At 39.8% G+C, this 12,850-nt stretch overlaps 1 protein-coding gene across 1 annotated transcript; it reads left to right on the plus strand.

The window, feature by feature from the left end:
- The first annotated feature begins 10,372 nt into the window (after window positions 1-10,372).
- On the plus strand, window positions 10,373-11,761 carry LOC133977590 (nuclear factor 7, ovary-like). Its single transcript, XM_062415790.1, has one exon. The coding sequence runs from the start codon at window positions 10,373-10,375 to the stop codon at window positions 11,759-11,761; it is 1,389 nt and encodes a 462-aa protein (XP_062271774.1).
- Window positions 11,762-12,850: the final 1,089 nt, after the last annotated feature.

A 12,850-nucleotide genomic window follows, 5' to 3' on the forward strand; every position in this document is an offset into this window, starting at 1 on the left:
ATTCATATATTATTCTGTTCCAGCTGCTGGAGGAGAACATCGTCACTTTTGACAAGAACGAGCTGAAGAAGATGCAGAAGCTTCTGAGTCCAGATTACCCAGAATGCTCAGAGAGTCAGAGTGAGGATGAGGAAGTGTTGGACGGTGAGGACGAAGAGCAGAGGAGGAGCAGCAGAGACGCATTTCTGAAGATCACAGTGCACTTCCTGAGGAGAATGAAGCAGGAGGAGCTGGCTGACCTTCTGCAGAGCAGTAAGAGGATTTTAACAGATTTAACGTGAAGGATAAAAGAAACATTTACTGATGTCTCAAGAGATGGAGGAAATATGTTCATATGTGGATTCTGGGCGGCTGTGGCTCAGGTAGAGCGGTCGTCCTCTAATTGGAAGATTGCCAGTTCGATTCCCGGCTCCTCCAGTCCACATGTCGATGTGTCCTTGGGCAAGACACTTAACCCCAAATTGCTTCATACACCGTTGCTGTGCCAGCGGTGTATGAATGTGTATAAATGGTTAGCTTCCCCTGATTAGCAGGTTGGCACCCTGCGTGGTAGCTTCTGTCAACAGTGTATGAGTGGACTGTATGTGTGTGAATGGGTGAGTGATATGTAGTATAAAGCGCTTTGAGTGGTCGTAAAGACTAGAAAGGCGCTATATAAGTACAGTCCATTTACCATCTTTAGGGGAATTAAACCTGCCAGATTTCCTTTATTAGTAAATAATTGCTACTTATTTCTTGTGTATTCATTCAGGAAGTCCTGCAGGTTGTCAGTTTAAACTGAAGTCTAACCTGGAGAAGAAGTTCCAGTGTCTGTTTGAGGGGATCGCTAAAGCAGGAGACCCAACCCTTCTGAATCAGATCTACACACCGCTCTACATCACAGAGGGAGGGACTGCACAGGTCAATGATGAACATGAGATCAGACAGATTGAAACAGCATCCAGGAAACCAGACAGACCAGAAACAACAATCAGACAAGAAGACATCTTTAAAGCCTCACCTGGAAGAGATGAACCAATCAGAACAGTGATGACAAAGGGAGTGGCTGGCATTGGGAAAACAGTCTTAACACAGAAGTTCACTCTGGACTGGGCTGAAGACAAAGCCAACCAGGACATACACTTCACATTTCCATTCACTTTCAGAGAGCTGAATGTGGTGAAAGAGAAAAAGTACAGCTTGGTGGAACTTGTTCATCACTTCTTTACTGAAACCAAAGAAGCAGGAATCTGCAGGTTTGAAGAGTTCCAGGTTGTGTTCATCTTTGACGGTCTGGATGAGTGTCGACTTCCTCTGGACTTCCACAACAATGAGATCCTGACTGATGTTACAGAGTCCACCTCAGTGGATGTGCTGCTGACAAACCTCATCAGGGGGAAACTGCTTCCCTCTGCTCGCCTCTGGATAACCACACGACCTGCAGCAGCCAATCAGATCCCTCCTGAGTGTGTCGGCATGATGACAGAGATCAGAGGGTTCACTGACCCACAGAAGGAGGAGTACTTCAGGAAGAGATTCAGAGATAAAAAGCAGACCAGAACCATCATCTCCCACATCAAGACATCACGAAGCCTCCACATCATGTGCCACATCCCAGTCTTCTGCTGGATCACTGCTACAGTTCTGGAGGATATGTTGAAAAGCAGAGAGGGAGGAGAGCTGCCCAAGACCCTGACTGAGATGTACATCCACTTCCTGGTGGTTCAGCTCAAACTGAAGAACGTCAAATATGATGGAGGAGCTGAGACAGATCCACACTGGAGTCCAGAGAGCAGGAAGATGATTGAGTCTCTGGGAAAACTTGCTTTTGAGCAGCTGCAGAAAGGCAACCTGATCTTCTATGAATCAGACCTGACAGAATGTGGCATCGATATCAGAGCAGCCTCAGTGTACTCAGGAGTGTTCACACAGGTCTTTAAAGAGGAGAGAGGGCTGTACCAGGACAAAGTGTTCTGCTTCGTCCATCTGAGTGTTCAGGAGTTTCTGGCTGCTCTTCATGTCCATCTGACATTCATCAAGTCTGGAGTTAATCTGCTGGAAGAAGAACAAACAACATCCCAGAAGTGTGAAACAACAAAAGAAGAATCTGCAGAAACACGTTTCTATCAGAGTGCTGTGGACGAGGCCTTAAAGAGTCCAAATGGACACCTGGACTTGTTCCTCCGCTTCCTCCTGGGTCTTTCACTGCAGACCAATCAGACTCTCCTACGAGGTCTGCTGACACAGACAGGAAGAAGCTCACAGGCCAATCAGGAAACAGTCGAGTACATCAAGAAGAAGATCAGTGATAATGTGTCTGCAGAGAGAAGCATCAATCTGTCCCACTGTCTGAATGAACTGAATGATCGTTCTCTAGTGGAGGAGATCCAACAGTACCTGACCTCAGGAGGTCTTTCCACAGATAAACTGTCTACTGCTCAGTGGTCAGCTCTGGTCTTCATCTTACTGTCATCAGAAGAAGATCTGGACCTGTTTGACCTGAAGAAATACTCTGCTTCAGAGGAGGCTCTTCTGAGGCTGCTGCCAGTGGTCAAAGCCTCCAACAAAGCTGTGTAAGTACACAGATGGTTATATTTTTAATTTATTGCACATCAAACAAAAAAATACACAATATATGAAATATACATAATACATGCAGAACTTTGAGATTATGAAAACAAGAACAAAAAGGAACAACAGATAAATGTGCAGGAAAAGCCAATGTAACCCACAGGGGCTTGTTGAGTGGCCCTCCTATGATGAGACATACAACATAAAAAACAACAATACATACAAAGGATAAACAAAAGCATTAGGAAAAACTAAACTGATTGATTAAACTTAAAATTTACAGATGCATGGAATATGATAGTGAGAGTGGCTATGATGTTGCATTACTTAATTGGTCCAGAAAGAAGAGTATGCTTAATTTCTTATATGATTTTATATTGATTTGTAATATGATCTGGTGATTGGTTCCAATGGTGAGGAGCTCTGAATCTGAATCAAAAAATGTTTTGGAAAAGGTGGCTGACCTTATTGTAATTATAGATTTGGAAGTTGAAGTGAAATACATTTTGAAAACATTCTGGGAGTAGGTTGTGAATAGATTGAAAAACAAACCAGCAGATTGAAAAATGGATCGGGTGGAACCAGCAAATCTGTTGGAACATTTTATCATTCTAATAAAAGGTTTTTGCATTGTGAAAATAACATTGAGGTTGCTTTTAAAGGTGGATACAGTATTTAAATATTACATTTAGGGATAGATCAGTGTGTTAGTTAACTTACATTTTTCAAGATAACGCATGCCTTATTCTTCTGATTACTCCAATATTTTGCTATCTTGTTGGAAACAAAGTAGCAACATTGCAAACTTTAAAACTGAGCCTGCTACAGTAATGCATTAATCACATAAATATTTCAAATTAATTCTGAAATGAACATGTTAATTTTAACAGCACTAAACGCACACAATAACATGTTACTTTTTCCTCTTCAGGCTGAGTGGCTGTAACCTCTCAGAGAGAAGCTGTGCAGCTCTGTCCTCAGTTCTCAGCTGCCAGTCCTCTAGTCTGAGAGATCTGGACCTGAGTAACAACAACCTGCAGGATTCAGGAGTGAAGCAGCTTTCTGCTGGACTGGAGAGTCCACACTGTACACTGGAATCTCTCAGGTCAGGATTCATCAGCCTGTTCAACAGATGAACATTTAAAATGAATGAATGACATTAGAGGATAAACATTAAACTTGTAGGATTGAATCATCTCATATGGTTTATCAAGTAGTTTTTACTCAACTTCAGCAGATGAGAATTACTTTTCATGCAGATGTTTATTAGTTCTTTTGTTTTGCTTCTGTTGTTGAATTGTTGAATATCATGGATGATTTAACAGATTTCCTCTGAATTTGTCTAAAAAACTTAGAAGTATTAGGAGAGTGTTCCTCAAGCACTAGTTTCCAGCTAAAGAGCAGACCTGTGGCCTCTGTCTTGTGGAGACTTTTATGAACCATTGCAAAGTCACAGTTTATGAAAGAAGGCACTGTGAAATTCGAAAAAAAATTCAACATACCAAACCTGAAAAACAGCACTCTGATAAAAGTATCTTTTTATTCTTCCTTTTGGCAAAAGCTTCTCTCTTCATGAACTGTTTTTTTTAGCATTCAGAGGTAAAAACATCAGATTAAAACATGTTGCTGAATCCTCCCTCAGCTGCTGACTTTTAGTGAGTTAGTTTGGAGACAGTTTGTTGTTGTATGTGACTGCACACAGCAGTACTCTCACACTGTGTGACATGTGTGTTGTTTTGTGTGTTTGCAGTCTGTCAGGATGTCTGATCACAGAGGAAGGCTGTGCTTCTCTGGCTTCAGCTCTGCGCTCCAACCCCTCCCATCTGAGAGAGCTGGACCTGAGCTACAATCATCCAGGAGATTCAGGAGAGAAGATCCTGTCTGCTGGACTGAAGGATCCACACTGGAGACTGGACACTCTCAGGTATGGACAGACAATGTGTGATAGAGGAGGAAGAGCTGGAAACATTTTCTCTGTCAGAGCTGATCACAGATCTCAACTGAATCTTTGACTTTTTCTTCTTTCTAACTGAAGTTTCCTGTAAATGTTGAAAGTTAAACCTGATTAGATTCAATCAGGGTTTCAGAAGGATTGGGATAGTGGATTCAGATTGGATCAAAGTGTATGAAAGCCCAACCCCACATTAGAACAGAATAATAAAACAGTAGACTAGAGCCATGTAACGTCCATGTTAGCATGCTGAAAGAGAACGTGCTGCTCTGACCCCCCTCATCCTTTCAGCCTGCAGCCTGCTGGAGTCCGATGGTTGACACCAGGTCTGAGGAAGTGTAAGTGTGCTTTCATTTCATTCATCAAACTGTGACATCACTCATTCACATCCTACTGAGGATGAAGATGAAGATGAAGATGAAGTCATCATCAATAACTGCAGCTGCATTGTGTCTCGTTCTCTCCATCAGATGCCTGTGTACTGGAACTGGAGCCAAACACAGCAAACAGAAAACTCAAACTGTCTGACAACAACAGGAAGGTGACACATGTGAAGGAGAAGCAGTCATATCCTGATCATCCAGAGAGATTTGATCACCGGCCTCAGCTGCTGTGTAGAAATGTTCTGACTGGTCGCTGTTACTGGGAGGTCGAGTGGAGAGGAACAGTTTATATATCAGTGACTTACAGAGGAATCATCAGGAAAGGAGACAGTTATTACTGTGGGTTCGGAAGGAATAACCAGTCCTGGAGTGTGAGGTGCTCTGATGGTGGTTACTCTGTCTGGCACAACAACAGTGGAACGTCCATCCCCTACTCGTCCTCCTCCGCCTCTGGTAGAGTAGCAGTGTATGTGGACTGTCGTGCTGGCACTCTGTCCTTCTACAGAGTCTCCTCTGACTCACTGATCCACCTCCACACCTTCAACACCACATTCACTCGGCCTCTGTATGCTGGGTTTGGGTTTCGGCCACAAGACAAGTCTGGTTCCTCAGTGTCTCTGTGTCCTCTGTAGGAGAAAGAAGTGCTTAACAACAAAGACATTACTTGCACCAACAGCATAATAATAAAACAGTCCTAAAATGAACATAAAGGAGTTTGTATCGTTTGCAGTGCCTACTACTTTCAACTAACTACGTAATTACCCTTGCACTTATTAATAGATTTAACACATTTCTAAGATATCAACCTATGTATGCAATCACATGTACATTTATACTTTATTGACTATATTATTTATGCTTGTTGTAAATGTACTTTCTAGTTACTTTGTGTTATAGCTTCCACGTGGAAATTAATTAATAAGTTGGTCACAAAAAGAATTTGCCTGTAGCCTATCAGTTATGATTCTGTCCGTTGTCTATGGTTTGAAAACTGGTTCATAAATATTTCAAAAGGTGTTCCGCAAGGTTCCTCATCCTCATTTGATTCACTCCAACTTCAATTAACACACAAATAAGTTAGTTTTAAACACAGACACTAAGCATACTCTGACTGAATCCTGTTATATTATTTCTTGTAATGGCGCATGCATAGAGAAAGTGCCCCAGTTTACTGTAAATACCTTGGCCCCTGGGTGGAAAATAATCTCAATTTTAAGCATCACATTATCACACTTATTGGTACCAATACTTGGTTTTCTGTATAGAAATAAAAATGGCTTCCCTGTTCACCAGAGAAGAATAATTTTTGAAGCACTATTTTATCTATAGAAGAGCTGTTTGTACATTTAATTCATGCTTCACTGTAAGAACATCAGCTTGATTAATGTTGACCTGATTAAGTTTATATTGTTGGGCCAACTTTTTGTAACTGAATTAGTTGAGACAACATGTTATATTGTGTAGTTAAAATATTGGAAGAAACATACTGAGTGAATGCATAGATTTAAGTTGAGCTATTTACCTACACTGCATTGTGCTGACTTGCTTTTACATCTAAAGAAATACAGAATAAACGACAGCAAACAAATAATGTCTTTAGTCATTTTACAATATAAATAGTTTTTTGATGTTATTTAAGCATTTTCAAAATCCAAAGTTGTTCGCTAACATTAATACAGTGCATGTATGTATTATAGGAGCTATTATAATACATACATGCCGTGGTATTTTTAAATATTTTTCCTGCTACCTAGATTTAACATAAACAGTGAAGAAGTTGGAGCAACCGTTTCCAAGGTACTTTGCAGGTAAGTAATTACTATTTTAAGTATATTTCTTTAGAAGAACGAGCTTCTTCATTGAGCTGTAACGTTCATGTGTCTGTTTTAATTGAGTCTGGCGTTATATTTATATATTCTCTACTCTAGTTTAGCTTGGATTAGCCGGGTCTGGGTTTAGCTAGTTTCTACCTCGACATCTGCCCAGCAACAGCCGAGTCATTGGCCGCGTGCTGACCAATCAGCGACGCCGAGTGCCGACCAATCAGCGACGCCGCGTGCCGACCAATCAGCGACGCCGAGTGCCGACCAATCAGCGACGCCCTGCACCACGGCCGTTATTTTGTGACAGTTACACGGATAGACAGCAGGAGCAGCACGGTGCTAACTTAAGTGACTAATATAAACATTAAAACTTTATTAGACTATAAAATGTCACCAACATTAATGCTGAAGTTTTCTCTGAGTGAACATTATATGTGCTGTCAGGTTTGTGTGAGCAGAGCGAGGAGAAGAAGCGTTATTTCAGAATAAATACAAACGGACATATGGCTAAAGGTAGCTAACAGTAATATTAAATGTTTTTAATGAAGAAGTAGATGAAGACACGTAAGATGACCCAGTTATTTATTTACTGTAAAGTTTTATAATGTACACTCAGTTAATAGTGTTAATGTTTCCTTTCACCTTCATGAATTTCACATATTCAGTTAAATAAACATAAATATGAAACGTTTTGTTTGTTTCTTCTGTTTTGTTGTGTTTTTAACCTTTAACTGAATCAGTAAATCTAGTGTGTGTGTTGAGGGGAGGTGAGGAGCTGCTGTGTGTCTGTCAGACTCTTTTAATATTAACATGTCAAAACTTAATTTTAAATAATTTCAGCTCATTTATGTCTTAAGATGAAACTGGTGGTTCCCAGTGAGCAGGTTAGACAGTTGTATAGGACGTCTCATATTCTCTCAGGAATGTATGATGGCTTTAGTTGTATTTAGTGTTATATTATTATCATGCAAATAAAATGTAATTATAGAGGACAGAAATATCCTTAGTGAGTGTATTTGCCTGATATTAAACAAAGCATCTTAAAGTATTTCTCATTCATCATCTTTGACCTGTTTGTAATGGTTGCTGAGCCTCAGATAGTGGAGTCAAGTTTTCATCATTTCTCAATTAAACTACGTCTGATTGTAACAGTGATAAATGTTTATTAATCCATAGTGTGAGCTGACAGTAAGCCTCACCATGTTGGGGATTATTCCTCTCATTGTCTCTCTGCTGCCTTCTTCTCACAATCACAACCATGTAGAGGTTTACCTTTGTGAAACTATCTTTAAGTGAATATGTTTCCATGCAGACATCGCTGTGTATTACAGACCTGTCAGGTTAACTGATCTGTGGACAGTACGGACGATGTTTAAGCAAGTCTGATATAACAGCTGATTTTAAACCTCACACTGTGGCCAGTCTTTATCATTTAGGTCCTGAGTAACAGTGAACCAGCACATACAATAGCAGGCCTCAGTTCAGTGGGATGCTCTCAATCAATCAATCAATCAATCAATCAATCATTCAATGAATCAATCAATCTTTACTTGTATAGCTCCAAATCACAACAAAGTCATCTCAGGTCTCTTTCCACATAGAGCAGGTCTAAACCGAACTCTTCAGGTTTAATTTAAACAGACCCAACATTCACACATGAGCAGCACTTGGTGACAATGGAGAGAAAAAACTCCCTTTAAACAGGAAGAACCCTCAGAACCAGAACCAGAACCAGAACCTGATGCTCGATCAATAATACACTAGTCAGTTTCTTGCTATGATGTCAAAATCCATCCAGTGATATTTAACTATAAACAGTCACTTCATAAAGTATTCAGACCCGTTCCTCCATTACATACTTTATAATATTATAGTGTTAAGTTTAATTTTTAATAAATAAAATTCAAGTCATTTTCTCCATTAATCTACACTCAATAATCCGTACTGACAAAGTGAAAACACATCTTAGACTATTGAGGGAAACATTATTGGTGCCAATTTTATTCATTTAAATTAAGTGTGCAACAAGTGAAAGTCTGAATACTTGTGTGGCTTTTCAGATATCTCCTGAAATGTATCTAACATTGTTGAACCACATCTCAACATTTTGAGCTTGGTGCACGTTGTGTCAACTAAATAATAATGGAACATTTTACACTTGGTCAACAATTGTTCTAAAAGTTGAGCAAACTCTAAAAAGCTGTGCAACTAGTTACTTAATTTTTTTAAGTTGTTGCATCGTCTTTATGTTTACAGTGTAGTTGCTGCTTTGTGCACTTATTCAAATGATGGTTTGTGTGACTGTATTGATTCTAAAACACAATTTTTTAAGAGTCTTAAATATGAATACAATAGAATAAGTCTTTATTGTTATTGTACAAGTACAACGACATTGAAATACAATCCTTAAAAGTGCAAGAAAAACAATAAATAATTAACAGGCTGAAAAATAAAACATAATATTTGTGAATGTCTTTTAATCAACATGTATTAGTGACTGATGGGGAATTTATGAAAGTGAATTGGTGTAAAGATGAATTATGAGTCAGAATATGAGCAGTATGTAAAGGGTTAAAACTGTTTTATAAGAGATAAATCATGTTTTGTCTGTGTGGTGTGAGGTTTTGTGGTCAGTGTGCAGGGATAGTTTCAAACAGAAGCAAAGCAATCAGAAAAACACTGTGACACGTTTTGGCCACTAGATGGAGACACTGAGCCACAACCTGCAGGAAGGTTTCATGCTGTGGTCTGAACTGAATACTGATTCATAGTATCAGTCATTTAAAAAGAAACAACATGATGATAAGCAGTTAAAAAGGTTTCATGCAGGTTTATTCACCACAAAGCTGCTCATCTCCAAACTTTAACACACTGACTGTTTTTGGTTGAGTTTTGTATTGCAGGACTTTTACTTGTTGTACTTTTACTGCAGTAAATGATCTGAATACTTCTTCCACCACTTGAAGAGATTTAATGGAAGATATTTATATTTAAACCAGGTGACTTTTCTCATAGCAGGTTTTACTTATCTTGGTGTTACAGCTCTCAGTAATATGTGAAATCTTAAATAGATCACCCACAACAATATTCACTCCTTTGTGTTCCTGTAAAGTTTTCACACTAACAGCTGAACAGAACTTCTCCTCTGAATGAGAGTTTATTTTATAAGCTTCATGCAGGTCATGATGTTCTGTACTGTACAGATTAAATCACATAAAACCTGTTAATCATTAATCTTTACAGCTGATGGTTGGTGTATTGTTGAACTATGGACTGAAACACACCCTGTGTTACTGTGAAGCTACAACATTTATCAGAAGAGATCTGACAAAGCTCCGCCCCTCACCTGACTCACCTGAGACAAACCAGGAAACAGTTTATTGTTGGTCTCTAAAGAGACACACAGACTGAAAAACAGAGCATCAGATTCACCTTCAGACCAAACTAACAACTTCCTCTGAGTGAGTACAGCTACAGGAGAGAAAAGTGGAAAACTAGAACTCTGCTGCTTCAACCTGCTGACTCTCCACACACTGAAGGTGAGTTTGACTAAAAACTGGAGTCACACTGAAAGTAAATGTCAGTGAAGTTAGTAGAGGAGGGAGGGGAGCCATGACTGACTGTACTTTCTGTCTGCTGTGTTTTCAGCTTCACTCAGAGACTAAATGGCTTCCAGATCAGAGGAGGATCTCTGCTGTCCGGTCTGTCATGAGGTCTTTAGAGATCCTGTTGTTCTGTCATGTAGCCACAGCTTCTGTAAAGACTGTCTGAAGAGCTGGTGGAGACAGAAACCAACATATGAGTGTCCAGTGTGTAAGAGAAGATCTTCAAAGGAAGAACCACCAGTTAGTCTGGTGATAAAGAACCTGTGTGAGTCCTTCTTACAGGACAGAGATCAGAGAGCTTCAGAGGCTCTCTGCAGTCTGCACTCTGAGAAACTCAAACTCTTCTGTCTGGACCATCAGCAGCCAGTGTGTGTCGTCTGCAGAGATTCAGAAAAACACACCAACCACAGATTCAGACCCATCGATGAAGCTGCACGACAACACAAGAAGAAACTTGAGGAAACTCTGAAGCCCTTAAAGGAGAAGTTAAAGGTTTGTGAACAAGTTAAAGTGAAGTTTGATCAAACAGCAGAACACATTAAGGTCCAGGCCCAACACACAGAGAGGCAGATTAAGGAGCAGTTTAAGAAGCTTCACCAGTTTCTAGAAGAGGAAGAGGAGGCCAGGATGGCTGCTCTGAGGGAGGAAGAGGAGCAGAAGAGTCAGATGATGAAGGAGAAGATGGAGGCTCTGAGCAGAGAGATAGCAGCTCTTTCACACACAGTCAGAGCCACAGAGGAGGAGCTGAAAGCTGAAGACATCTCATTCCTGAACAACTACAAGGCTGCAGTGGAAAGAGTCCAGCGCTGCCCCCTGCTGGATGATCCACAGCTGCCCTCAGGAGCTCTGATAGACCAGGCCAAACACCTGGGCAACCTGGCCTTCAACATCTGGAACAACATGAAGGAGATGGTCTCCTACACTCCTGTCATTCTGGATCCAAACACTGCTGGTCCACAACTCATTCTGTCTGAAGATCTGACCAGTGTGAGAGATGGAGGAGAGAAACAGCAGCTTCCTGATAATCCAGAGAGGTTTGATTATTATGTCTCTGTTCTGGGCTCTGAAGGCTTTAACTCAGGGACTCACAGCTGGGATGTCGAGGTTGGAGACAATAAAAACTGGTTACTGGGTGTGTTATCAGAGTCTGTTCAGAGGAAGGGATACATAGAGTCTGGATTATGGATAATATGGTTCTATAATGATAAATACTCAGCATGGTCACCACCAGCTCCCCCCACTGTTCTCCCAGTGAAGAAGAAGCCCCAGAGGATCAGAGTGAATCTGGACTGGAACAGAGGAAATCTGTCGTTCTCTGATCCTGATACTAACACACACATACACACCTTCACACACACTTTCACTGACACACTGTTTCCACTCATTTACACTGGAGATAAACTCCCAGTGAAGATTTCCCCACTGAAGGTCTCTGTGACAGTAGACTGATGATGATGATGATGATGATGATGATGATGATGATGATGGTGATGATGATGATGATGATGATGATGAATATATAAATATACTCTACATGTAAAATACTGATATTAAATCAAGTTTTGATGTATTAACTTGTAATTGTTGTACATTGGTTCAGATTGTTTGGTATTTGTTGGGTATGGGTTAGGGTTAGGGTTTGTGGATCTCTTGCATGTCATCTGCATCATTTTGTACAAGAAACTAAACATTTGTGACAGTTTTTAGTTCAATCTTGTTGTAACATTGGCTCAAAATAACAGATTGTCAAAGTTAACCTGATGTTGTGTTGGTGCTTTATTTCTCAAACTTTAACACAGCGACTTTTAATGTGGAATCACATGTTGTTGAGGTTTATGTATTTTTAAAGTCCATCTGCAGATATAAACTATATCAGGTTGTAAATTCTGTGTTTTAAATCAATAAAATATTTCAGACATGAACCAGGAACGTTGTCTCTGAACATTTCACTCATAGATTCAGTATCAATATTTCTGAAACTTAACATGTTAACATCTTGAGATAAAACGTGATTCAGCAGCTTTACGTCTCTAACAAGACAGATTTACAGTTGAGTCGTATATGAGTATATGAGAAAGAGCTTCTGTCTGAATGTCTCCTTACTCACCTGAGGAGCTTAAACTAAGAGTTTACAGACTTACAGATATTAACCCTTTGTGTCTCACTACTACTACTATTACTACTTTTTGGCTTTTCATGTTTTATTTTCTTGATCATTTTGGGTTGTGTTCATGCTTATGGAGTCAAATTCTCCAAGGACATTCTTTTTGATTTATGTATTTTTATTTTAACCAATCACTTATAATAGGTCTATAATGCACTGTGGAGATGAAACTGTTCCTGTAAGACACAAATGGCCTCATTTACTAAAGGTTTGTGTGTTTAAAAAAGATTGTAAACTTGATATCACCCCCAAAACATGTGCAGCTGATCTACTGACGCAGCGCACTGAGGTTTGCATCTTTCAAATGTGCAAAATAATGTGTATGATATTGTCGTCTCTTCTGAATCCTGTAAATTCCACCTTTATGCAGTTGA

Source organism: Scomber scombrus, chromosome 3 (assembly GCF_963691925.1).
Source record: "Scomber scombrus chromosome 3, fScoSco1.1, whole genome shotgun sequence".
Classification (NCBI taxonomy): Eukaryota; Metazoa; Chordata; class Actinopteri; order Scombriformes; family Scombridae; genus Scomber; species Scomber scombrus.